Here is a 25,626-nt window from a genome sequence, read left to right on the forward strand (position 1 = left end):
CATTCATTACCAAATTTGATTTTTTTTATGCTTTCTTGTCTTTGGGCGGTCAGTCACCAGAATTGGTGTTGTGTTTCTAGAACAAATCTCCAACAGATGACGCTTGTCCATGCATGTGTCAATTGCACAACCAGTCATCATAAAGGATAAGGTTTAGACTCAAAACCAGCCTCAAGTTTTGCAATACATAAAAAAGTGGAGCAGAAAAAAACGATTAAAAAAGAAAAGGGACTAGCTTTCAATTAATTCTACCTTCACAAAACACGAGAAGTACCCGCCAAATGGGGTGCAGGATAAACAGCTCAAATCCTCCTCCAGTTCTTCGGAAATTCCCAACACAAAGGCAAAGGCCTATAACAAAAAGCATCTCCTTCTCTTCCCCTTCCAACAGTCAAAACCAAAAAGAACTTGCTCCCATCATTGCAGCCACTCAAACCCAACACCCAAAATCGAAACTTTATACTGTTAAGTTCAGGACTTTGAGTGCCTGCAAGCTTGGCATATCCATATATCCAGACTTTGAATACAATGCTGAAGGTGGGAAGGGAACTGGGTCTGGTGCAAAGGTCGCAGAAAGCAACTTGAGCGATGAAGTTTCGGTGTCATTTGATCTTGAAACACTCTACATCCCACCATTGAAGAGTGCAACAACAAGGTTCTTGGGACTGCCATTGCCACCATTTTTGAAGATTGACATTGTCCCCGAGCTCTTCAGTGGGAGCATCAATCAAGAATCTGGCCAGGTAAAAAAAAGGAACAAAAACAAAAAGCTTCAACAAAAACCACTGTGGCATCCTTCAAATTCAGCTATATATTCATTTCATGACCAATTTATTTGGTATTTGGTATTTGGTATTGTTGTGTTTGTAGGTTGATCTTGAATTCGAGGCAAAGTTCTGGTTTTCTGTAGGGAGTATCTATAAGGCTCCTCCGCTGCTGGTGAAAACGGTCTTGACATCTGAAGAATCAAAAGGATCAATAAAAAGTGGAAAAGGCAAGAGGTTGGACGAACAAGGAAAGTGCAGATTGGTTGGGGTGGCAACTGTTGATCCTATTGATGACTTTCTGATTAACTCCTTCCTTGGCCTACCCACTGAATGCCTTGCCGACCTCAATGCTATCATTTCCTTGTCTTAGTTCTTAGTGGCTTCAAGACAGACAATCATTCCTTTTTCTGTAGTAATTTTGCATAATCAAAGCCAAAGGAAATAGAGAGAGAGAGAGAGAGAGAGAGAGAGAGAGAGAGAATCAACACTGAAAATCACTTTTTTTTCTCTAAATTTCGAAAAAATTACCCACTACATGGGTTGGGTTGCATTCAGAATTTATACTGATTCCTCTAATGATGATTATTAAAATTTATATCTGTGAGTATTACATAGCCTTACACTAAAATGTAGCTGAATTTGACTGTTTAACAAGTGATGATAACAAAAATTATAGCTATTTTATGATGTTCTTTCTTCTTTTTCCTGTGTTGTTATCGTTCTCTTTCTGCAACCATATTAAACATCATTTGCTTTAAGAAATGGTTCTGTGACTTCTGTCCCCTGCATGATGAAATGAAAACTCAGCATGGAAGTAAATATGCTGCCAGAACAGAAAAGCAGCGATACCATGTATAGTGTATAGTTGGTACAACTCACTTGTATGCTCCGTCATTGGGGACATGTCTAAGCATTTTCCAAATCATTCAAATGCCAGCCTTTGAGTGCCAACCAATGAAGCATATTGACCTTTCTTAGCCAACAATTCGGAGTGTGTACCAAGTTCTGCTATCCTCCCATCAGAACACAGTGCAATTTGATGGGCATTCTGAACCGTGCTTAATCGGTGAGCAATCACCAACGTTGTCCTTCGCTTCATCAGATGGTTCAGTGCACCCTGGACTAGGCGCTCACTAATTGCATCCAATGCACTGGTGGCCTGTGGAAAATAACTTCAACAAATGAAGCCTAAATCGGGGTTTGGGCTTAGAAAATTCTAATGCTAAAAATAAGAGCTTTCAAAACAACAGGGAAGCACAATGACGAGACTTTGATGTATCCAGATTCATTTGTTACCAATATCAGGATCGGAATCAAGTTTGTTGTTTGGAACTAGAGTATAGAAGCAATAAAAACAAACAATGCTTTACCTCGTCAAGTATCAGGATTGGGGCATTCTTAAGCAGAGCTCTTGCAATAGCGATTCTCTGCAGATTGAAGACAAGAACAGAAAACTATCAAGTTTCGCCACCTCCCTAACTTTCTCCCTCTCTCTCAACTGATTTTTCATACCTGCCTCTGGCCACCACTAAGTAGGCCTCCACGTTCACCAACTAGTGTATCATAACCCTTCAAAATCAAAATAAGCATTTCGTAAAAAAAAAAACCCAGGAACAAGCACAGTAAACACAACATATTTGAAAGACAACCAACCTGTGGAAGTGAAATAATAAATTCATGAGCATTTGCAGCTTTTGCGGCCTTGATCACGTCATCCTTGGATACATGATCATCTGGAAGCCCATAAGCAATATTTTCTCCAACAGACACCGAAAAGAGAACAGGTTCCTGTATCATTTATAAATGAATAAAATGGTTCCAAAGAATAATCAATATTCAGTATCTCTTAGCTCATATTCATATTCGTTTTGGGTTGGATAGGTTTGACAACAATACCCAACTGAACCAAGAGCAAGCATTTCACTAGACTTACCCAACCAAACATTAAGTCTTGGTCCTACCACCAACCCACCCCAAGCTCAAGCATCAAATGTAGTTGAGCTATGTTTGGACCCAGAAAAGGAAGGCTACCAAGCTTGGACATGAGAAAATAAAAGTTCATAGAATGCTTTAGGGAAACTATCATTGATCTAAATAGATGCACATTCCTCATAAAAGAATCTCAATATGCAGTCATAAAGTATAGGTATGCAAAACATAGGTTAGTTCCTTGATTGGATGGTATAATGACCAAAATCAGTCAAGACCACACCACAATTTGTCACCCCACAACTAATGAAAGACAAAAGGAACCTGAAACTACCAATCCAAGGAAACTTGGATGGTTACATGTGGTCTACAATCTGCAGCACAAGTATTTTCACCACTAGAATTGGATGCTCAGGTAATCAAGTATGAAAATATAACGTGAGAATTATCCATAGCGTAAAGTGTTATATCAGATGTATGGGATTTGAGAAATTACTTGATTCACTAAAGAGACAATCTGTGCCCATTCACTCTTGTCAAATGTTCGGACATCCTCTCCTGCAACTGTTATACGACCACTATTTGGCTGCAGAAGTCAGACATTTAGCTTATTTATAGGTTTCATCCGCTCAAGACAAATAAAACAAAATTGATGCCTCAAACATATAAAGAGAAGAAAAGCAAACCTCATAGAAACGTGCCAATAGCTGCACAATAGTACTTTTTCCTGCACCGCTTGGGCCCACTAGAGCAGTTACAGTTCCACATTTTAGCGTTAGATTTAGACCATTTAAAATTTCAACATCAGGTCTCAAGGGATAAGAGAAATGCACATCTGGATAACAAAATCAGGTTACTCATTAGCACATTGGAACACTATGTATGCATAATCATACAGAGATAATTCCTCCCTCATGATAAAAATTATCATGACAACTTAATTTACAACGCAATTGGTATTAGAACCCATGAAAAGCAAGCAGATCATGTTAATAACTACATGGGCTTATTAGATGGTATATATTATAACCAAAACCACAGTGAGGAATAAACAAAAAAAGAAAAGTTGGTAATCACTGCACTTTAAAGACAATGCATCCATACCTTCAAGACAAACATCACCAGACCAAGCTAAGCGACTAATGTTACTAGCTGACTTCAGAGCTGACATGTAATGTGTATTTACTGACTGATTTTTCTCACTTGAACCATCAATGAGGAACAATCTGTAATTTTCATCAAGTAATTTCGTTTGTTGCATCTCCCTTTCTAAACCATAAGCAAGGGATTCATCAATTTCTACCCCAGACAAAACAGAGTTAATCCTCTCCACAGCAGCAAAAGTTCCACGAAGATCTCCAAAAGTATTAACCAGGCCTTGAACCTAGTTAGCTCAGACACTTAGAAAAAGCATTGAGAGGATGGAAATAGTACTAAGGTATACATACAAAAGAAACTTACTCACAGCGAAAGTTAATGTGAACGTGTAACCAATAAAAGAAGCCACAGTTCCAACAGAGAGTTCACCCTGCAAGCAGGAAAAAATTAGCAAAATATGAATTTAGATCAATCGTAGCTGAAACCATGAAATGTTCTGCCCAATTGGTTGCTGACAAAATGAGGTAGTGCGAACACAGATGAATAAATGATGGGAGATGAGGGACTGAATCTGAATTAAGCTTTAGAGGGGTCACAAAGTGCTTACCGCCTTGACTTTGCTTCCTCCAAGACAATATAAGGCCATTAGAGATATATAAACAACTACTCTTGTCAAAGATTCATTAAGGGATTTAAAAGTCCCGAGCTTTATTCCACTGCTCTGGTAAGCTAGCACCTGCCAAGCTCATGAAGAATATGCTAAGTGTATTGAATGGCTTTCCTTTAAAAGAAAAAAATTCACTAGCTTGTATTACTTTACCTGTCTGCCAAACATTAACATCTGGCGCTTTTCCCCACCGAAGGATCTTACCTGCAACAGCATGTCGTTACCAATATAATGATCAAGTGCACACGATCTTAAACCACACTCAATTCTGAAAGACAAAGATTGACTTCTGTGGCTGATAAAGAAATTATTGTGTAGCCAAGAATTTCAAAAAACTTACAGTGCGTATGGCAGAAAATGTTTCTGTCACACAATCAGATATGGATGCTTGAGCTAATCCATAAGCCTTGAAAACAGGCACAGTTGATCTCTTGTATACAGCTTCAGAAAATTGATAATAGTCATAATCAGGGAAAAGGAAATGTTTCAACAACATACCATATTTCCCACCTACAGGCTACAATGAACATTAGGCAACCATCAAAAGGACAAATACTGGCAGTATTGGAAGATGTGAAAAACCTAATCTGATACAATTGGCAATTTCAGATACTAATATAAACAACTACTATTTGTGAAATATCACAAATTAGGAGCTGGTTATGATGTATAAAGTATTCCAAATCTTAGAACAAAAAGTCAATAATCCGACTTGTATTTCTGGTATCTTTTACCCCACTTCCAAAGGAAGCTTAAAACATGACAAAAATGATGATAGTTCAACCGTGGTGCTTGTTACTTCTACTGTAACCTATGCAAGAATCAATTTTAAAACAATCATGAAAGTAATTATAAAGCTCTATAGTTCTGTGAGATTTTCTACAATGAAAGCAAACGAAGAGATCCACAACCATCCTCATGTGAGGAAAAGCATACAATATCAATTTCAAAACAGTCTTGAAGATAAGATAAATACCAACTAAAATAGACACGGTGAGCATCAGCACAGCCAGGATTGGTGCAAGTTGGGGAGCCAAAGCAAATAGTATGCATATTGTCCCGATAACCTACAAGGCACAAAGAAAACAGGAGATGTATACTTGAGAACATGAGTGATAAATGGAAAACGAATCCGCCAATAAGATTCTGCTGCAAAGGGTTGCTTCTTAATTTCCATTTTGTAATACAACAATTTGATTCATATAATTGTAACAAACACATTTGGAAGCAATCACATGATGTCAGTAAAGTAAATCTGAAAATCAATAAACCTTTTAGTCCTCTGGTGGTGAAAACTGAGTGAATTTCAAGATAATCAAAACCAGGTATCGCATGCGTAAATGGAGGCAACATAAAGCTCACTTGTATTTGGTGTAGAGTTGCTTGCCTCAGTAAGTGCCCTGAATCCACGGTCCCTGGAAATGTTTTCACTCACAACACTTTTAATAGAACCCAAATCGGATGTTAACAAGCCCGTCAGTTCACCAACCTACATGGAGCAAATCCAACTCAATCAAAAAGTAGAAAATAGATGGTATCATATACAATCCTCAAATAAAAACGTGACCTGAACACACATAATTTAAAATTAAAATAATAACATTAAAGGTCAACATACATACCTTGTAACGGTCAAAAAACTCGACCTGCAAGGATGAACAAAAGAACAAACCAGTATCACAAATTAAGGGGAGAGAGTTCAAGTTTGTATTAATTAACACTACTGCAAATGAAATAACTGAACTTTACCTTTTGAATCAAAACCCTTCCGAAAATCTGAGCTCTGAGTGTGGACATAACCTTTTCCCAAATAGTATTCAGGTTAACAACGAAAATTACTGTTAAAATTGGCTCCAAAGCATACAAAACACCAACTTTACTCAGCAGTTTCCACAATGGCCCTGGCCTCCTCCCAATGAGTACTTCGAAAAACCGCCCTAAACAAAAAACAAGTCAAATACATCGATTTCTTTCCGTTCTTTACATTCATTTTTTCTCGCCAACCAAACAAAACATATAGAAAATATGAAAATTTGAAGTGAAATTCTCTCTCTCTCTCTCTCTCTCTCTCTCTCTCTCTCTCTCTCTCTCGCGCGCTTTCGTTGTGTTAGTACCTGAAAATATGGGCATTGAGAGAGTGCAAGCGCTGCAGCCAATGAGGGCGAAAGCCGAGATGGCGAGCCTGAGTTTGTGCTTGAGCAGAAGGCTCAACAAGAGCCCCCAGCTAATCACGCTCGGGGACTGGCCCTTGGAGTCCGGCCCATCGATTTTCGGGTCGGGCTCGCTGACAATCGGGTCGGAGGCGGGCCCAGACACGTAGGCGAAGGAGGCGGTGATGGTCTTTGGCGGCGGCGGCTTCGGGAGACGATAGTGTGAGAAGCGCGGGAAGGGATGTGATTGGCGGAGAGAGAACAGCGCGAGTTGCGGTTTGACTGTACGGCTGGGCGTTGAGACGAGAGTCGGGGGAAGAGGGAGTGTTAGAGAGGTCATGGCTGTTGCTCTGTTGCTGCTGCTCTCTACTCGAGAGATTGTGTAAAGAATATTTTGGTTGTGTATCGATCAAAGGATACAGTAGGAAAGCTCGGGCGAGTACAAGAAGTAACAAAATATGAGGCTGATTGAAGGGAGATGTAGAAGATTCATGCGCGATTTGGAGCCCCAACAGATTGCTTCTGGCAATGGGAATGCGAGATAACGGTAAAAAAAATTTGGGAACAATATCTTTCATCCCCACGCGCGAAACTACCAAAGTATCTCTATCTAACAGGCTGGCAGGCCTCGCTCCAGAACCTTTTTTTTTCTTTTTTTTTTTTCCCTATTTTAAGAAATGTGAAATTAAACAAACTCAATTTCATATTAGAAAAAAAAAAAAAATCTTGGCTTTAGGCAATTTAAATAAATTGATCGATTTTTTACCATATACAGTCTCATGTTTCAGTACTTCACGAGCAAAACAGAGACTAGAAAAAGAAAAGGAAAATAAAAAAGAAAGCTGGAGAGAAAGAGAGAGATAATAGAATAGAGGGAAAGACAGCATCAGCACGTCCAGTGTCACCCACGTGTCTCCTCGAGAATCGCCAAGAGTTGAGACCCTCACGAGATTCTGGTCTCCGCCCCATCGCCTCGATTCACCACCCCCAACCAAGCCCAACAAAACCACAACAACAACAAAACTCGACTCAACTCGCTCACTAACTCCGTCCGTCCTCAGTGAAGCTCGCTCCTTGTCTCTCTCTCTCTCTCTCCCTTTCTCTGAGAACTGCTCTGAGATTCCTTGGGAGGCAACCAGTGGCATCTCCACACGAACATTCCTCGCCGGCTCTAGAACCCTCTAGAAGACCACCTTCTCTGTTGACTTTCTGCTTCCCAGAATCAGATGGCTCCGCTTCGTTGCATTCTCTTCCTCGCTGCACTCTGCTCTCTGATTCCTGCTCTTCACGCTAGCGCTGGCGATGCTGATCTGATTTACAAGTATGCCTTTTTCTCACATGTTTCTGTTTAATTTTAAAACTAATTTATTCGTTGTCTTTTGAGTCTTCCCGAGTTCGTATCAGTGGGTATTTGATTTCTTTATCCTATAATAATCGAACTCACTGAATTAAGTATTTGAGTTCAATAGAATGCTCTCGCTGTTTGACTGATAAGCTAGGTTTTAGTTATAATCCGATAAAGTCTTCATCTTTTAGAGGTTGAAAACTCTAAAATCTGGAAAGGTTTCGTATTTCCGTACAACGATTGGTGTCTTTATACATGTGATGTTTTTGTTGCTTTATGACGATAATGATGATAATTCTACAATCATTTAATGCTAGGAAAAAATTTTAAATTTTTTGATGAAGATTAGTGACCTATTATTATTAGTGATTGGCATGCTCTGGTATTTATTCGAAGGAAAAAAGATAAAAGTGTTGTGTCAGGAATTATATGCCAGGAACATAGAGTAAATTTGTTCTGCTATTTGATGTGATTTCATAAGTACAAAATTTATATCTACAGGATTTCGTTTGTCCTGTTCTCTTTCGCGTGGCTGTTAGAATAATATTCATTATGATTTTGATGGGGTTTTCAGGTCTTGTGTGGTGCAGTGTGAAAAATCTGGATGTGTAGGAGAGAAATGCTTTCAACACTGTAAATTTTCATCTGATGGGAAACCTATTGATGGTCCATGGTACATGCAAGAACCTCTTTATTTGCGCTGGAAACAATGGGACTGCCGCAGTGACTGCAGGTACCACTGCATGCTTGCTAGGGAGGAAGAGAGAGAGAAACTTGGTGATAAGCCTGTCAAGTATCATGGAAAATGGCCATTTCAGCGTGTTTATGGCATCCAGGTTTTTCTCTCGTATTTACTGCAGCACGTTGGTTATTCATCTGATTTAGCTATTTTTACTTGCGTATATGATGGCCTAATCATTTTGAATGAACTTGCTCATGTTTTCATGTTCATAGGAACCTGTTGCTGTTGCTCTTTCTGCTCTCAATCTTGCCATGCAATTTCATGGTTGGATATCTTTTTTCATCCTTGTATACTACAAATTGCCTTTGAATCCAAATAAGAGGACTTACTACGAATATACGGGCGTCTGGCACATCTATGGGATCCTATCAATGAACTCTAGGTTTTGGAGTGGTGTATTTCACAGCCGGTAAGTGGTTTTGAATTCCTTTACATCAAGAATGATTTCAACTTTAGGCCAAAAGAATATTGGTAGACCCTCCCTCTGCTATAATTTTTCTCTGTTTTCTGTCTTGACTTGATACATTGCAACAGAAAAACTATGCTATAACTTATAGTACTGATACACAATTAGTGCGGTGATTGTGCCTAGTGTGAGGAAGAACACAATTTTGATATGTTCATGTTAAACGTAATGTTAATTATTTTCAGACAGTTTTTAACCTTTTTTTTATATACAATGTAGAGATGTGGAGTTAACAGAGAAGCTAGATATTTCTTCTGCTGTAGCACTACTTGGATTCTCACTCATTCTAGCATTACTTCGATCTTTTAATGTGAGAGATGAGGCTGCCAGAGTCATGGTTTCTGCTCCGCTGATTGCATTCGTGACCACACACATACTGTACCTGAACTTCTATAAACTTGATTACGGTAATACATTTGCCAAAAACCTCCATTGATTGAATGACAAACCATAGTTTTTGTTGCTTTTAGTTCACTACTTGCTGTGGCATGGTAGTGGACTCAATCCTTGGACAATGAGCTTATACAAGTTTTGCAGGTTTGAACATGAAAGTGTGCATGGCCATGGGCATTGCTCAGCTTCTTACATGGGCAGTTTGGGCTGGTGTTACTCGACATCCGTCACGCTGGAAGTTGTGGGTGGTGGTGGCAGGAGGAGGCCTTGCCATGGTCTTCGAGATATATGACTTCCCACCTTACCGGGGTTATATAGATGCGCTTGCTCTCTGGAATGCAATCAACATACCTCTTACATACCTTTGGTGGAGTTTTGTCAGGGATGATGCTGAGTTTATGACATCGGCCCTCCTGAAGAAAGCAAAGTAGCAGTTCTGGACCTAAAGCATGAGTGATCGAATGGTGCAATATATCAAAGTACATGACATGCGCACCCCTGTTAATTTATGAAGGTTCTCTTTTTTCTCATGTGTAATGCGTTTCTTCTTCGAAATGCTTACCATGATGTGGTTCCCTTCGTTTTTTGCATTTCATTGGTAATCCAATTGTTTCCACTGTATATGTGGGATGGGATCCAGATTTCCAGGTCTTTGTGTTGGTGCTTTTTTTTTTTCCCTGGAAAATCTCAGTTCGCATATGTAAGAATCAAATAACCAAGTTACTGTATTTTGCTGTAAATCTTTTGTGGAATACCATTTAGCATGTTGTCTTTATATGTAGTTGTGGCAAATACGTTTTTATGCAGAAAGGGTCACAATGATGGGGTTTATTCTGCCAAAACATTTTACATGCAATTCGGATATTAATCTTTAAATACAATGGCTGAAAATCTAACCAAAAAGGTAACATGGGGAAAATTCGATTTTTGTAATATCCTTTTTCTCAATCAAGCAAATTCAATGTCGATGAATTATTTATTTTATGGTGTCCAATATTCATGTTCTTTTTTCTTTCTTTTTTAACCTCGTGGTGTAGCCTGTAGGGTATCATGGCCACAACTGACATTTCATAGACTCGGTGTATATTTTAAACTGGAAGGATTTCGGTAGGCATTCCGTTCCAAAACACGTCCTCGAAAATTTCCCGAAATCCGATGGCATGTTCAATTTTTATCCTTCATACTTGAGTCATTAAAGACAAAATCCTAAAAATCTTTGACACTTAATTTGCCCATTTTTTTTACATCAATTAAACACACCATAATGGCATGTTTAGTCATCCGTAATCATATTAGGAGGAATTGAATTAAGAAGAGTTGGATTGAGGAGAGTTAAATTTTAATTTTATATTGAAGTTGTTCACTGAGGCCCCGTTTGGGATTGTTTTTTCTCCAAAAACGGGCTTCACTTTAAAATTAAGCAATTTAATGTATTTCGTAAAAATAAAATATCTTTCAAACTAAATATATATATATCTCGATTATTTTAAAAACAATGGCCTTTTGACAACAACCTTCAAAATTAGGAATTCAATTCCAATTTTGTGTGGACCTCATTTACTTTTTAATTGTTATGTGAAAATAGGAATTCTATTCATAATTTCAATTTTAACACCTGATTGGTAAGAATAATATTAGTCTTACCACATTTTTATACCATAATTTCATACAACATGATGTGGCAGCTGATGTATACATACCACATCATGTAAAATAATAGTTTATGTTTTCCTAATTTTATTATAAAATACAATTCATTCATTTTATTGATGTGGTATGTGATATAGACATGCCACATCACGTTATATAGAAATATAGAATAAAATTGTGGTAAGTGTAGCATTACTAAACACACTAAAAAAGTAAAATAAAAATTAAATTAAAAAGGCCTATAAAACAGGGTCCCAAACTGGTTATTTTTGGCCCAAATTGAAAATAAATTTCTTCAAAAGTGTTCTCTTGTGACGTCTGGGAGAGGTGCTCGGGGACAATGTTGCATCAAATTTAAAGAAGACAGTGGCGGACAATAGCCAAACGCACATATATGCTTGGAACCCGCTTTAGGGTTTTAGCGAAGCCGCAATCCGTTTACCACCTCATCAGCAACCCGATCAAACTTGCAGCGCCAAGCCTCTTCCGTCATTTTCACATTAAGACTCCTCTTCAATCTTCTCCGGCCAACAAAGCTGCGGTATGTAAACGCACCATCAAACCCCACAGTTCAAGCGTTCCTCGCTTCCTCACTTTGTACTCTATGTGTGTATATGAATGGATAGTTGACAGTGTTTGAAACAAGGAATGGCTTACGATTGTTCAATTGTATTTCTTGAATGCCACAGATGGACGGTGGACATGAAGACCCAGAGAAGAAAAAGAAGAAGGAAGAAAAGGTTCTCTTATGAAAGATTGCTTCTTGTAAATTTGAGCTGAGATTTCTATGTTTCGTGAACTATTTGTTTGCCGAAGAAAATTAATTTTATTGTTTTGTTCTTTTGGCAGGCAAGAGAGAAAGAATTGAAAAAGCAAAAAGCATTAGTGAAAGCTGCCAAGCTTCAGGTAATGATGGTTAATGTATTTTGGTTTAGTTTTAGATTAAATTTCTGTTTTCTCAACCACAGTTTTTTGTGCTGTGTGGTGTGTGCTGTCGCAACGTCATAGACTGTCAATGCCTCAGATAATGCTATGATGTAACTTATTTTTATTTTTTTAAAAAATTTGGTTTTAGGAGCAACAAGCATCCAGTTCTTCTAAGAAGAGTGAAAAGAAGAAGGTAAAGCGTTCCAATGAGGAAGAGGATAATCCAGAGGACTTCATCGACCCTGAGACTCCAAATGGCGAGAAGAAACGGATGTCTAGTCAAATGGCGAAAGGGTACAGCCCAAGTGCTGTAGAGAAGTCGTGAGTGTGATGTTTGCTTTCCATCATTACTCTCATCAATTTCACTTATATTTTCTCCATAATGTATATGCTTTCTGATTTAGGTGGTATGAATGGTGGGAGAAAACGGGGTTCTTTGTGGCAGATGCTAACAGCTCCAAACCTCCATTTGTCATTGTGAGTGTCACATTTGCTCCATCAAACTTGTTCTTGGGTTTGCATTGATTTGGTTGCCAAAAAAACAAACAAACTGGTTTTCACATATATGACAGGTTTTGCCGCCTCCCAATGTGACTGGTGCCCTTCATATTGGACATGCTCTTACTGCTGCTATTGAGGTAACATCCTTACTTATATTCCTGAAATTGTGTTATTCATTGGTGGCCTCCCAAGTTTGTTTTAAAAAATGTAATCAAAGTTTTATTTTATGTGATATTGTTATATGCAGGACACTATAATTCGTTGGCGGAGAATGTCTGGATACAATACCTTGTGGGTGCCTGGAATGGACCATGCTGGGATAGCAACGCAGGTTGTGTTCTTTTTCTTTTAACAATTGTTGAATATTAACTGTAGTTACCCTCATAATTTCCACCATACAGATGCACGTATATACATTGAGTCTAGATTATGTTCATTTCATATGTTGACGTATATACATTGAGTCTAGATTATGTTCATTTCATATGTTGTTTGTTTTCAGGCTATAACATTATGTGCTATTTATAGGTTGTTGTAGAAAAGAAGCTAATGCGCGAAAGCCAGTTAACCAGGCATGATATTGGCCGGGAGAAATTTGTGTCTGAAGTGAGTTTGAACTGAAACTTGCTAGAATTAGGTCCATTAATAAATTTGATGTTCTAAAGTTAACGATCCATTCATACTTATTCACACTGTTGGCTGGCTATCTTGGTTGTGAAAGGTTTGGAATTGGAAAAATAAGTATGGTGGCACCATTTTACAGCAGCTCCGCCGTCTTGGGGCTTCTTTGGATTGGTCCCGTGAGGTAAGGGTTTGAGTTTCCTGGAGCTTGGTTTGGAGCAAAATGTTGTCTTGTTAAATTGCATCTTCTGTTTATTAGACCTAGTCATGAAGATCTCTCTCTTTCTTACATGTATATATTAATTATTTCTTTCATTTTGCCTATTTTTTTCTTCTTCTTAATTTTAGTGCTTTACAATGGATGAGAAAAGATCAAAGGCTGTGACTGAGGCTTTTGTAAGGCTTCATGAGCAAGGGCTTATCTACAGGTATGCGTTTATCCCAATATTGAACTGCTTCTTTGATTATTTGAGTTTTTCAGCTCAGAGCACTATGATATAAACTTATAAGCTTCCTTGCTAAATACGATTTATGTGATAGCTTCGAGAAAAAGTTAATTTGCTAAGTTCAGTAGGAGAAGATACAACTGTGCTGTTCTAGGTTTAACATTATATGATGGTGGAATCTAGCTTTATTTTTCTGTTTCTTGTTTGATTTCATACATATACATATTATTTATTTATTTCGTCAGCTGGTATAAGGATTGGGTGATAATAGTAACCAGCAATCTACCTCATCAGTCATCCGCACCCATAATTTCCTCCTCTTGTCTATGTCCTTTTATTCACCTTAGTTAGGACACTTTCCTGATTTTTCTTTACAGGGATAATCGCCTAGTGAATTGGGATTGTGTCTTGCGGACAGCAATATCTGAAATTGAGGTTAGCCTTCTCCTTTCAGTGTAATACTAATTAATATTTTCAGCATTTATTGAATTTCTTTGGTGTGTGTAGGTGGACTATATTGATATAAAAGAAAGGACATTTCTAAAGGTCCCTGGGTACGAGAACCCTATTGAATTTGGGGTTCTAACTTCATTTGCCTACCCTCTGGAAGAAGATTTAGGTGAGATTATTGTGGCCACAACTAGAGTGGAAACTATGCTTGGTGATACAGCTATTGCTGTACATCCTGGTGATGAAAGGTATCAGCATCTTCATGGAAAGCATGCCATTCATCCTTTTAATGGAAGAAGAATTCGTATAATATGTGATGCGATTCTCGTTGACCCAGAGTTCGGTACTGGTGCTGTAAAGGTAAAGTTTAACGGATAAGTTGTGTGCTCACATTAAAGTTTATTTTTCTGGTTTATGTTTCAGGTTAAAAATATCTTTAATCTCTCTCTCTCTTTTGCCTCCTGCAGATTACCCCGGCTCATGATCCGAATGATTTTGATGTTGGAAAGCGCCATAATCTTGAGTTTATCAACATCTTTACTGATGATGGAAAAATAAACCAGGATGGTGGAGAATTTGCAGGGATGCCACGTTTCAAAGCCCGAGAGGCGGTGACTGAAGCACTAAAGAAGAAGGTATCTATTTACAGTACTACATATGTGTAACTTATATATAAACACTGATTAAAAAAGACACTTATGTTCATCAACGTACCATGTCATTGAATCTATGCGGCTGTTAAATGCTCATGCAAGAGAGTATATTTGTTGTTGTTGGTGACCTCCTGAGCTGACTCCCAATGCTATTCAAGTAGCACCTAACACTATCACTGACTCTCTCCTTCCACACTTCTTTAATATTCTTTTCAACTTAATACTCATTCAAACAATGAATTTCAAAATGGAATTTTTTGCATTCCCTTCATTCCAAACACTCAATACAATTTGACATAATCACTTGTAATTGTGTAACTTGTCAACATCACCAGTTTTGCGCTGCATGTGCATCAACCTTCCTTGTGTTGGAGGTACTGTCTATCTCTGTGGTTTATGGATGTTTCAGTGACCTTATTCTCCATGCATTTAGGGCCTCTTTAAAGAAGCTAAGGCCAATGAGATGCGCCTCGGAATTTGCTCTAGAAGCCAAGATGTTGTGGAGCCCATGATTAAACCCCAATGGTATGTTAAATGCACTGGTATGGGAAAAGAAGCCCTTGATGCTGCTATAGATGAAAAAAAGAAGCTTGAGATCATCCCGACACAGTATACTGCTAATTGGAAGAGGTGCTCTTTTTTCATTCTTTACCTTCATGTTTGAAATTTCTAGCGTATGCATTGTAAGTAATAATAAGATCATAATTCCAGGAGGTATGTTCTATTTTCGAGCATTTCCAAGAACAGAAGTTCAGGTTTTGAACAAGATTTTAGTGGATGGGAAATCTAGTGGTTATCCTTGTATCTTGGCAATTTACTTAACTGGCTCTCCATTGTATGAAAAGTCTGTTGTCATGTACTGCTACCAGTTTGTACAAAGCGCATCAATTTTATTTACGGAAAGGGGAAAGTACATGGAAATTATTTTCGGGATTTTTCTAGCTCTGGTTTTAATCTACTTGTTTGGCAAACTATTCTTCTACACGACTTCATTTTTCTTCGTTCAAACTTTATTTATTTTATCTAGTATTTATTACTGCTAAATGTATTCAAACTACTTGTTTGGATCTTTTTTGTTTTGCGTGTTGCCTGGTTCTTTTGATCTTTGATTATCAGCCTTTTATTGATCCCCTTCCCTTGTTTGACTGCTTTTAGGTAACATAGATAGCTGGTTCACTTTGTCTGTATTAGTTCCTTCTCAAAAATATATACCCTTATCAGTTTATACGAACGAAAAGGTTGAAAATTTTACTTAGTTCTTGTCTCAATTATCACAGATGGCTTGAGAACATTCGTGATTGGTGCGTCTCAAGGCAACTCTGGTGGGGCCACCGTGTTCCTGCATGGTATGTTGTCTGTGAGGGTGATAATCCAGACAATTTTGGTGCATCATATGAGCGGTGGGTGGTTTCAAGAAACGAGGATGAGGCCCAAGCACAGGCTAGTAAAAAATATGACGGGAAGTTTCAATTAATTCAGGATCCTGATGTGCTGGATACATGGTTTTCTTCTGGTCTCTTTCCCCTGTCTGTGTTGGGCTGGCCGGATGATACAGAAGATCTGAAGGCATTTTATCCTACTTCAGTTCTTGAAACTGGGCATGACATTCTCTTTTTCTGGGTTGCTCGCATGGTGATGCTTGGAATTACATTGGGTGGTGACGTACCTTTTACAAAGGTGGGTAAGAATTTTACATTATAGATTTACATTGGGTGGCAACGTACCTTTTGCCGAAAGTATAATTTACCAGTTGCCTGACTATTAAATGTAATAGCATATTTTACTTCAGGACGCGCAGTGTTTTTCTGGTAAAAGTTTGAAGGAAATTAAATTTTGTGGAATCTTACTACATTGTTATTATGAGATTCCAAATGTTACATGTCCATATCATATTAACTTGTTAGGATGTCCAGTGGGTGTTTGTTAGAGACACTTGACTTAATCTACCATTTTAATGTTTGCAAGATGGTTGTGAACACACAATTGAAGGATGTATGCACGTTCTGCTATGTATATCTTCCTGTGATGATTTTTATATTATAGTTTGAGTACTGAAGTGACAGGTGGAATTTGGTTTTTCTTCAGGTATATTTGCACCCAATGGTTCGTGATGCACATGGGCGTAAAATGTCAAAGTCCTTGGGGAATGTCATTGATCCACTCGAAGTAATAAATGGTATTTCCCTTGAAGACCTACACAAGAGGCTTTTGGAGGGGAATTTGGACCCCAAGGAATTAGCCGTTGCCAAAGAAGGGCAAGTAAAGGACTTTCCTAAGGGTATTGAAGAATGTGGAGCAGATGCTCTACGTTTTGCTCTTGTCTCTTACACTGCTCAGGTTTAGGCTTCTATCTTTCTATTTTTTGCAGGTAACTGTTTTCTTCCATGTATCTTAGTAATATATCTGATTTTCTCGTCTTGTCTTTTCAGTCTGATAAGATAAATCTGGACATCCAAAGGGTTGTGGGTTATCGTCAGTGGTGTAATAAATTGTGGAATGCAGTACGATTTGCTATGAGCAGGCTTGGAGATGATTATGTTCCGCCCTCGGATGTAAATCCAGATGTGCTTCCATTTAGTTGCCAGTGGATTCTCTCAGTACTAAATAAAGTCATATCCAAAACTGTTTTGTCACTGGAATTGTATGAGTTCTCAGATGCAGCCACTTCGGTGTATGCTTGGTGGCAGTACCAGTTGTGCGATGTTTTTATTGAAGCTATCAAGCCTTACTTCTCTGGTAACGATCCAAAGTTTGAGTCTGAAAGGGGTTTTGCTCAAGCCACACTATGGTTATGTCTTGACAATGGGCTGCGGTTGCTTCATCCATTTATGCCGTTCGTCACAGAAGAACTGTGGCAGCGCCTTCCATCACCAAGGGATCACAAGAGGCCAACATCAATTGTGATATCCGAATATCCATCCATTGTAGAGGTTAGTTTGGTCCTATAATAAAAGAGAAAGCCACTACTGGATAAACCATTAGGTAAATAGCTAGTTTCTCTCAGTAGGTGGATACAGAGTGTGTCTGGTTACTTAATGGGGTTCCTGTTAGCAAAACACAGTTAATTTATCCTGAATCCCTGATGATATCAGATAACAGTGGACAAAAATCATTGGTTGATTTTACAGAGCCCATTCTTCATGACCCTGCATGTCTTTTGCCCTCATTCATACTGATCATGTTTTTCTTTAAGTTCTTGCCCTTATCAGTTTTTTACCGTATGTCGTAGTTTAATAAATTGGGAATTGCTCAAGTACTTTGTCTTCAAAATGAAATATGGTGATGGTGATCAGCCTAAAGATAAGAGGCAAATGGTCATGCAAAATGTACTTGCATCATTGCTCTTCTTAGGTCATAAAGGATTACTCAGACGAATGGTGGTTTTCATGCATGACCTTGTACCTTTGAAATAAGTTGCTGGAACAATTGTTTGGCTGTTGACCCTAACCTAGTATGCGTGTCTTTCTATCTTCTTATTCTTCCAGCGCTGGACAAATGAAAGGGTGGAATCAGAGATGAACCTTGTAGATTCTGTTGTGAAATCTCTCCGTTCACTTGCAAAAGAAAGTCGTGAAAGGTATATCTTGCTAGTGCAGTGTGATGTCTTTTGATTTCTAATGTTGTGAATTGATTTAGCTATAGTTTCTCATCCAATTTGTATTGTTTCTTTTAGGCGGCCAGCTTTTGTGCTTTGTCGGACACCGTTAGATGGGGAAATACTATGCAGCCGTCAAGTGGAGATTGAAACTCTGGCCAATCTGTCATCTTTGACGGTAAGTGCTTTGCTGATGAAAATCCGCTCTAGCATCATTTCTTTTTCTTTTGGTACTGAACAAATGAGGGCCTTAGTTTTGTGAATTTTGATTAACTTGTTCTGGGCACGGGAACAAAAAAAAATTATCATAAGAAGGAAAGTGATTTCCTGTTGACTGCTTGTTGTGCTGTTTAGCTAAAGTTGTGTTTCACATAAATTTAGTAGACGTGTGGAACTTGGATGATTGTATTTTACGCATGATGTTCCCTATTACATCAAGTTAAACTTGGCGTTCCAGTAGTTCATTAGATGTTTGGATGTGATCCAAATTCTTGCCCCTACAGGTAATCAGTGAGAACGATGCTGCTCCAACTGGATGTGTGGTGTCTGTTGTAAATGAAAACCTTTCTGTCTATCTCAAGCTCCAAGGAAGTCGTTCCATAGAAGACGACCTTGAAAAGATCCGGAAAAAGATGGAAGACATTACACTGTAAGCTCATCATCTAAATTAAATTACCTGGGGACTGAAAGCTGAGATTACCAGTAATATAATATCTGTAATATATAATTTGATTCAGGTGAAACCCCTGCATGTTTTTGAGTTCTGACAGCTGATATTTATACCTAACAGGCAGCAGGAGAAGCTATCTAAGGCGATGAATGTAGCTGGTTACAAAGAAAAGGTCCCTGATAAGATTCAAAAAGCCAATGCCGAAAAGCTCGACTCGCTCGAGAAGGAAAAATTGTCGCTTGAGGAAGCAAGCCAACACATGGAAGCACAGATATCTTCTGAGCAATGAACACGAGTGACTTTCAATTTTGTCCAGTGACCGCACTTACATGCACAGACACCTTTCCTCTTTCAAGGAGAGAAAAAGGAAACCCCACAAGGATGAAATTTCGCGTTGCATTGTTTTATACGTAATACATTTGGAGAATATAAGACTACAAATTCTTATACAATAACACTGCAGAGATTTAATAACTTAAAAAATAGTGCCTTTTTTTTCATCTCAATTACATCATTACATCTTCATGGTATATAATATGTTTGTCCCCGTACTAGTCAAAAAGTTACAGGTACGGACCAAAAAGAAGTGCAAAATTTAACAATTTCTCACAATACAAAAGCTGCTTTCTTTTTACATTGTAGACTAAAACTAAACTATTAAGTAAATTAAATCGAATAACTCCATAGTGGCACGTCAGCATGAAATTCCACGTCATCATCATCCTCGGTGTAAAGAGGTGGAGACAACAACATCCCTTCGGCCATATTTGCGAGGAGTCCTGGCATCCCAAAAACAGCCTCCTCATCCATATAAAACACTTGTTCCGATGCTGACTTGCATTCTGACGCGGCCACCGCCGCCGAAGCTCCAGAAACCTTATCCGACCCCTCCGCAGGTGGCCGAAAAGCCTCAGCAGCCTCGGAAGCTGTGGTTTGAATATCCTTGGCGTTTGCTGAAGCCGGGACAGGCAGCCGCCACGCGGAGTCGGCAAAGTTCAAGCAAGCAGACCGACCTCTGAGCTTGATGGCCGCCACGTCATGAGCGCGCGCTGCCATTTCGGCTGTGGGGAAAGTCCCGAGCCAAATCCTGGTCTTCTTGTTGGGCTCCCGCACCTCGCAAACCCACTTCCCGGAGTTCCTTCTCCTGACACCGCGGTACACGGGGTGCCGAGTCTCCTTGAACTTCTTCCGACCGGCCCGCTTCTTGGGATAAGTGGACGCCAGCAGGAGCTCCTCGTCCGAAAAGTTCATGGATACAGGGCGAGCATTGCTGTTGTCGGAAGCGGACGAAGATTCCGGTACCTCGGAGGAGGCGCCACAAGGTTGTGGGTCGACGTAGTAAGGACAAAAACCATCCATTTGTAGGTAGGACATAATTTTATCTAAGTAGTAGTAGACTAGTATAGTAGAGAGCTTTCTGAAAAGTCGCAGAGATGTTGAAATGGAAATTATGGAAAGGTGGATTTTGTAGTTAGAAACCTAGTACTGTACTGAAAAAGCAGTGTGATTGATTGTTGGTTTGGTTGTGTACTTTTTTTATGGTTGATTTGGTGTGTGTGTATATATATATATATATATATATATATATATATATATTTGGGGGGTGGTGGTGGTGTTGGGGTTATGTGCAGTATAGGTGACTTGGCATATCAAAAACGCGAACGCGGAGTTGGGTGGTGATAAGGAGCCAGGCTGGGTTTAAACTGAGAGGGACTACTGTATGTATCTGTATAACAAACAGCTGTGGTTTTGTCCCCCCAACGAACTTGTGTTGCGGGCTTCTTCTCTTTTGCTTGTTTTATTTGTGTGTGCCAAGTGTGTGGCTTTTCGGTTTTGAACTTTTGACTGATATATAATATTCAATATAAGTGAATCAATGAATCTTGGGCTCCTGCTGTGCTGTCAGTCAGAGTCAAAGGGTCGGTCTCACTCCTCTTTCTTTATCTTTCATCCGTTTCTATTCCTACCTGCAGGACTTTGGGGAGACAAATTACTCGCCGATTATTTCTAATTATATTTGCTTCCTACACTATTTTTGTGATTTAGAATTCAATCCTTTTATTTTTTGGTCGCCAATAACATAAATAAGTTCGTTTTATTTTGATCATGTTGTATTTGAATTTGACGAGCCTTTGAATTTATTCTAGTTAATTGTAACTCCTCCTTTTTTAAAATAAAATTATATTGTCTTTCTTATATAATATATAAAGGGAAATAAATAATTAAATAGACCAAAATAAGAATCTGTCCCTAATTAAAGATCGGCGAGGGTGAAGTCCAATCCAAGCAAGGAGCGAAGGCTGGTTCCCAGGAAGCTGCTAGCTAGTGGGGAAGGGGAAGGCGGTGGTGACGTGGCCAGAAGTACAAGCAACCTACCTTTTGATATGACGTCACACAGTTCCCAAAACACGGTTGACAGTTAATAGGTTAACTGAAGTTTGCTTTTCGCTGGATTTTATGATTACACAAAGAAATCCAGTGGATTTCCCGCGTAAACGCGTGGACCACGTGGGCTATTATTCAATGAACATCTGGGCCGCCCCCAGATTTTCTTAAACTAAAATGTGGATGAAGAATAAGCTTATCCTTGGGCCCCTCTCCTCCTTTATCTTGTTCTGCTTGGTTTCAAATTCAATGAGTCAGTGTGGCTCCGGAAGCAGGAAGCAGGAGAGAGGAAAGTGAAGGTGTCAATGTCTTGGGGTCTCTGGAAAGTGCCACGAGACGAGCCCAATTATTTAGGCTTCTCCCTTCAAATTGGACTTGGTAAACTATTATTATTATTACAGTAATAATAATAATAATATATAATTGTTCCTTCGTCTATAAGAAATGGCTTCTTGGGACAACGAACAGTATGGCTTCTTCTTCTTGTTGTTTGATAACGACATGAAACATGATTGGGCCTTTCAAGTTTCTAGTTACATATGGATAAAGAGGACCTACGTACCTACATAGTCAAAGGGTTGGCTGAACTTGCACTTGGACTTGGAATTGGAAGTTTCATGCATGCTTGGTGGTTTTGTAGATTACTAGAAACTTGACCAAGGAATTAGCATCGGGTTTGGATAAAATTAGTTACCTACTGAGTCCTACGCTTTAGCTAAGTTGAAATGCACTGTTGACCATTTTACCCCTAGTTACCTAATATGAGATATTTTATTAACTAGCCTTTAGTCTAATAACATTTTCTTCAATTTTAGTTGGAAGATTTCATAGGTTCGACTCACATTGATCACGATGATGATATATATACATGTGTGATGAGTTCGATACAAAATTTTTGCCTCGTCCTATTGTGGTGGTGTAGCTTTGTTTTGTGGTGGTCTTGTATACTGAAAGAACTAGCCCAACTCCTAGCGCTGTTTCATCTCTTTTGGGGGAGGAGGCCTTGTCCCCTCCACCTTCCCTACCATCACTGGTTTGCTTCTCTCTCTCGAGGTTCCTCTCGATGTATATGGGTACCCCCATTTTGCTGAGTCCGAATCTCTCTCCTTGTAAGGAGATGGTGATGTGCTCAAGCTTTAATGCTCGTTTCTAGGGCTTTATGCCTTCTTTCTGGTTTACTTCTCCAGATCTCCCTCATTCTAATCCTCTTGCCGTTGTTCCTTGGTTGCCCTCCGATCGGTTCTTGCTTTCCTCCTCTAGGTGTACAGGTGTTTACGACTCTGGTGGAGATGGAGATTATTGGGCTGACCATTACTCAGACCCCCTCTCTCCTCGCTCGATCTGGTTTCATCTATTGGTTACTATAGCGATCTCGCAAAGCAAGAACTCTCGTACATCGTGGAATTTGTGTAGAGCTATGGCATCTCTACAGCTCGGGTGCTTGCACCATCTCTTCCCAGTCTCATGGTACTGTTTCCCTTGCCTTGGGGTTGCTATGATAGTGGTTGGCTTATGGTGGCTGATTTGTGATGGATTGGTGTTTCATTTGAGTTTGATGTTGTTTTGCTTACTGGGTTCTTTTTCTCCTTTTAATCTAGCTTGCTTTGTCTTTTTTAAGTTTGTTATATGATGATATCATTATTTGGGACAGTCTGTTTGTTCATGTTTATCTGATATTGTAGATTAGTTAGTTTCTCTAACTTCCTCACTAGGTTGTTCTATTTGTTGTTACTGTGCCCTCCCCGTTTTGCGTGAGGCTTCATCTTCCGACCAAAAAAAAAAAAAAGCTTTGTTATGTGTATATTGTAGTTGTAAAAGTAGTTTGCAAATATCCCACGGTTTGTCAAGCAAAACATGACATGGTAAATAAATTAAGAAATTACAAGTTTATAACTCAAAGTCCCCATTCTCATCACTTTATCACATGCCATGTTAAATTGCAGGAGGGCAAGCACTACTACATTTTAGTATTTGCGCGACGAAGATAATTTCGTCGCACAAACTAACATATTGTCGCACAAACAAAAGCGCGACAAAAAAATCGTCGCGCGCAATCTGTCGCGCAAAGGTCGTGAAGAAAGACTTTGCGCGACAGATTTTATACATGCGTCGCGCAATTATGTGCGACGCTCACCCTTCGTTACACAAAAGGTTCAGAGACGACAAAATTGTTCGTCGCACAAAATTACGCGCGACGAAATGTTGTTCGTCGCCACAACAATGCACGGCGAATAGTTTTCGTCGCGCAAGACGTCTCGTAGACATTTGCGGCACCAAGAGATCATCGTCGCGCAATTCGTAAAAATATTGCGCGATGACAAGATGTTGGCGCGTAAAATTTTGCTCAACGCTAGACTACGTCGCGCGATACGTGCCCAAAACTTCTGCGCGACGACAAGATCTTTGCGCGTAAAATTTTGTGCGACAGTGTACTGCGTCGCGCGCTACGTTCCTAATAATTTTGCGCGACGACGAAGCTTTCGTCGCGCAAATAATTATATTTATATAAAAAAATAAAACATTATTTTTTCGGAATATATGAATTTGCGCGACGACAAATTGTTCGTCGCGCAAAATTAATATGTATAAATTAATATATAATAATAATAATATTACTTTTGTTTTATTTTATAAAAAAATAAATTTGATTTTTTTTTTTGGGTAATAAATTGAAATTTTAATCATAAAAAAATTTATGTAAATAACAAATTTATTATATAAAATAAATGTATGCTACAAGAGAAAGATTTAAAAAATAATTACGAAAATAAAAAACTAATTGAATAATGTTCCAAAATCTACATTATCGTCTGGCACATGCGGTTCAGAGGTCTGGGGATCTACACGGGCCGGCATCTGGTGGGGATGCTCGGGATGGACGGGCTGGGAGGTCGGCACATTAAAATTTGGGACTGGAATGCCGGATTGTACGAGGGACTGTAGAATGACCGACATCTGGCTCTGAAGAGTGGCCACCTCTGCTGTCAAAGCAGTGACCTGACTGTTTGACTGCGCTGATGAACGGGGTCTGGGTTCCCTCCGCTTGGCATTCCCCATCCCTCGACAATATGTCCCCGGTCTCCTCCCTAGAGTCTGATCCAATGTCTCCGTCAAGATCTGAAACCCAGCATCCTGTGGAGGATCCACAGACTTGATCGGAGTATCGGGAGGAAGTTGGGAGGCGGACTCCTGAAGAACCAACTGGCTCCTCTCCACCATCATCGTCTGTTTAGCATAACATAAAATATAAATTCAAACATTCATATAATAACCTTTAAAGTTGAATGCGTAACATAAGAATTAAAAATAAATAACACTTACATGAAGGGACTCGGCCAATTCATTTCCAGGTCGAACATAAACGTCGCCAAATACGACGATCTCTGGGAATTTGGACCCTCCCTAAATTGAACAAAAGAAGAAAAATATTAGAACGAAAAAATAAATTAAGAATAATTAAAAATTAAAAATTAAAAAAAATTATTTTATTATTACCTGACGCCGGGCATCCATCCTATAGGAGAAGGGCCGGGAACCCGAATGATGGAGAAGAGTCTTCTTCTTCCTATTGCCCTTATTGACTTTGGCTTTATTCTGTTATACAAAAAATAAAATGTATTAGTTGAAATTTAAATTAAATATAAAAAAGTAAATAAACATTAGTAAGAAAATAAAAATAAATATAAAAAATTACCACAAAAGCGAGCGCCTGAAAATGAGCGCAGAGCCACTCCCAACTATCCTCCCGCCCCTCAAGCTCTTTCGGGCACCCCTCTTGAAGGGCGACTTGCGGATCATCGAACGCCTCAAAATGGTGGTGCAAGTCGCTCTTCCATTGCTTGTACCTCTCAGAGAAGAGTCTGTTGACGTACGCCAACGACTCTTCATCAAGGTCCTCCAAGTTGTAGTTTGTCTGCAATAAATTAATTACATACATTTAAATAATATAAATTTAACGTTTGAAAGAAAAAGAATGAAAAGGCCTACATACCGACAACTGGCCGCGAACCTCAGTCTTGGTCTCGTCAGGCATCACCTTCCAAGACTTCCATTGCATCGAGCAATAGCTCCGAATGACATGACCAATGTCGTGGGCCAAGGAGCTATGCAACTCCGCCGTCGGTGCAGCCCGATGTCGCTCGTCGTATCCGATGTTAATACGACTGTTGGT

The 25,626-nt window shown here is 39.1% G+C and overlaps 5 protein-coding genes across 5 annotated transcripts; 3 read left to right on the plus strand and 2 right to left on the minus strand.

Moving 5' to 3' along the window:
- Nucleotides 1–213: 213 nt before the first annotated feature.
- Nucleotides 214–1,362, plus strand: LOC117618590. The gene is made up of 2 exons (XM_034348230.1): nt 214–743; nt 871–1,362. Exons 1-2 carry the CDS (start codon nt 282–284, stop codon nt 1,135–1,137), a joined length of 729 nt encoding a protein of 242 aa, XP_034204121.1. The 5' UTR covers nt 214–281; the 3' UTR covers nt 1,138–1,362.
- Nucleotides 1,332–7,177, minus strand: LOC117618589 (ABC transporter B family member 28). Its single transcript, XM_034348229.1, has 17 exons — nt 6,576–7,177; nt 6,211–6,398; nt 6,084–6,107; nt 5,849–5,950; nt 5,438–5,528; nt 4,802–4,902; nt 4,615–4,665; nt 4,402–4,530; nt 4,162–4,224; nt 3,801–4,080; nt 3,383–3,531; nt 3,193–3,282; nt 2,421–2,555; nt 2,280–2,336; nt 2,138–2,194; nt 1,647–1,926; nt 1,332–1,550 (listed from the first exon to the last, which is right to left on the minus strand). The coding sequence occupies exons 1-16, from the start codon at nt 6,949–6,951 to the stop codon at nt 1,690–1,692; spliced, it is 2,130 nt and encodes a 709-aa protein (XP_034204120.1). The 5' UTR covers nt 6,952–7,177; the 3' UTR covers nt 1,332–1,550; nt 1,647–1,689.
- Nucleotides 7,178–7,455: 278 nt separating this feature from the next.
- On the plus strand, nt 7,456–10,334 carry LOC117620160 (post-GPI attachment to proteins factor 3-like). Its single transcript, XM_034350291.1, has 5 exons — nt 7,456–7,932; nt 8,531–8,792; nt 8,911–9,107; nt 9,384–9,571; nt 9,702–10,334. Exons 1-5 carry the CDS (start codon nt 7,838–7,840, stop codon nt 9,986–9,988), a joined length of 1,029 nt encoding a protein of 342 aa, XP_034206182.1. The 5' UTR covers nt 7,456–7,837; the 3' UTR covers nt 9,989–10,334.
- A 1,151-nt stretch (nt 10,335–11,485) lies between these two features.
- Nucleotides 11,486–19,579, plus strand: LOC117617139 (valine--tRNA ligase, mitochondrial 1-like). Its single transcript, XM_034346408.1, has 21 exons — nt 11,486–11,748; nt 11,897–11,947; nt 12,057–12,113; nt 12,283–12,455; nt 12,539–12,611; nt 12,707–12,772; nt 12,883–12,966; nt 13,164–13,241; nt 13,357–13,440; nt 13,605–13,684; nt 14,080–14,137; nt 14,210–14,512; nt 14,620–14,787; nt 15,239–15,435; nt 16,083–16,482; nt 16,891–17,142; nt 17,235–17,735; nt 18,291–18,382; nt 18,479–18,578; nt 18,904–19,049; nt 19,191–19,579. The coding sequence occupies exons 1-21, from the start codon at nt 11,602–11,604 to the stop codon at nt 19,357–19,359; spliced, it is 3,279 nt and encodes a 1,092-aa protein (XP_034202299.1). The 5' UTR covers nt 11,486–11,601; the 3' UTR covers nt 19,360–19,579.
- Nucleotides 19,537–20,611, minus strand: LOC117617140 (dehydration-responsive element-binding protein 1A). Its single transcript, XM_034346409.1, has one exon. The coding sequence runs from the start codon at nt 20,442–20,444 to the stop codon at nt 19,737–19,739; it is 708 nt and encodes a 235-aa protein (XP_034202300.1). The 5' UTR covers nt 20,445–20,611; the 3' UTR covers nt 19,537–19,736.
- Between the last annotated feature and the right edge of the window lie 5,015 nt (nt 20,612–25,626).

Source organism: Prunus dulcis, chromosome 2 (assembly GCF_902201215.1).
Source record: "Prunus dulcis chromosome 2, ALMONDv2, whole genome shotgun sequence".
Lineage (NCBI taxonomy): Eukaryota > Viridiplantae > Streptophyta > Magnoliopsida > Rosales > Rosaceae > Prunus > Prunus dulcis.

Bases quoted from the DNA above. Each gene is read 5' to 3' on its own strand.
- LOC117618590 (XM_034348230.1), top strand. From the start codon at position 282: ATGGGGTGCAGGATAAACAGCTCAAATCCTCCTCCAGTTCTTCGGAAA. The intron at 744-870 runs GTAAAAAAAAGG...TTGTGTTTGTAG, and splicing joins TCAATCAAGAATCTGGCCAG to GTTGATCTTGAATTCGAGGC.
- LOC117617139 (XM_034346408.1), top strand. From the start codon at position 11,602: ATGCTTGGAACCCGCTTTAGGGTTTTAGCGAAGCCGCAATCCGTTTAC. The intron at 17,736-18,290 runs GTTAGTTTGGTC...TTATTCTTCCAG, and splicing joins AATATCCATCCATTGTAGAG to CGCTGGACAAATGAAAGGGT. The intron at 18,579-18,903 runs GTAAGTGCTTTG...TTGCCCCTACAG, and splicing joins CCAATCTGTCATCTTTGACG to GTAATCAGTGAGAACGATGC.
- LOC117620160 (XM_034350291.1), top strand. From the start codon at position 7,838: ATGGCTCCGCTTCGTTGCATTCTCTTCCTCGCTGCACTCTGCTCTCTG. The intron at 8,793-8,910 runs GTTTTTCTCTCG...TCATGTTCATAG, and splicing joins AGCGTGTTTATGGCATCCAG to GAACCTGTTGCTGTTGCTCT. The intron at 9,572-9,701 runs GTAATACATTTG...CAAGTTTTGCAG, and splicing joins CTTCTATAAACTTGATTACG to GTTTGAACATGAAAGTGTGC.
- LOC117618589 (XM_034348229.1), bottom strand. From the start codon at position 6,951: ATGACCTCTCTAACACTCCCTCTTCCCCCGACTCTCGTCTCAACGCCC. The intron at 4,081-4,161 runs GTGAGTAAGTTT...TGAGCTAACTAG, and splicing joins CGTTCACATTAACTTTCGCT to GTTCAAGGCCTGGTTAATAC. The intron at 2,556-3,192 runs GTAATTTCTCAA...TAAATGATACAG, and splicing joins TTGTCTCTTTAGTGAATCAA to GAACCTGTTCTCTTTTCGGT.
- LOC117617140 (XM_034346409.1), bottom strand. From the start codon at position 20,444: ATGTCCTACCTACAAATGGATGGTTTTTGTCCTTACTACGTCGACCCA.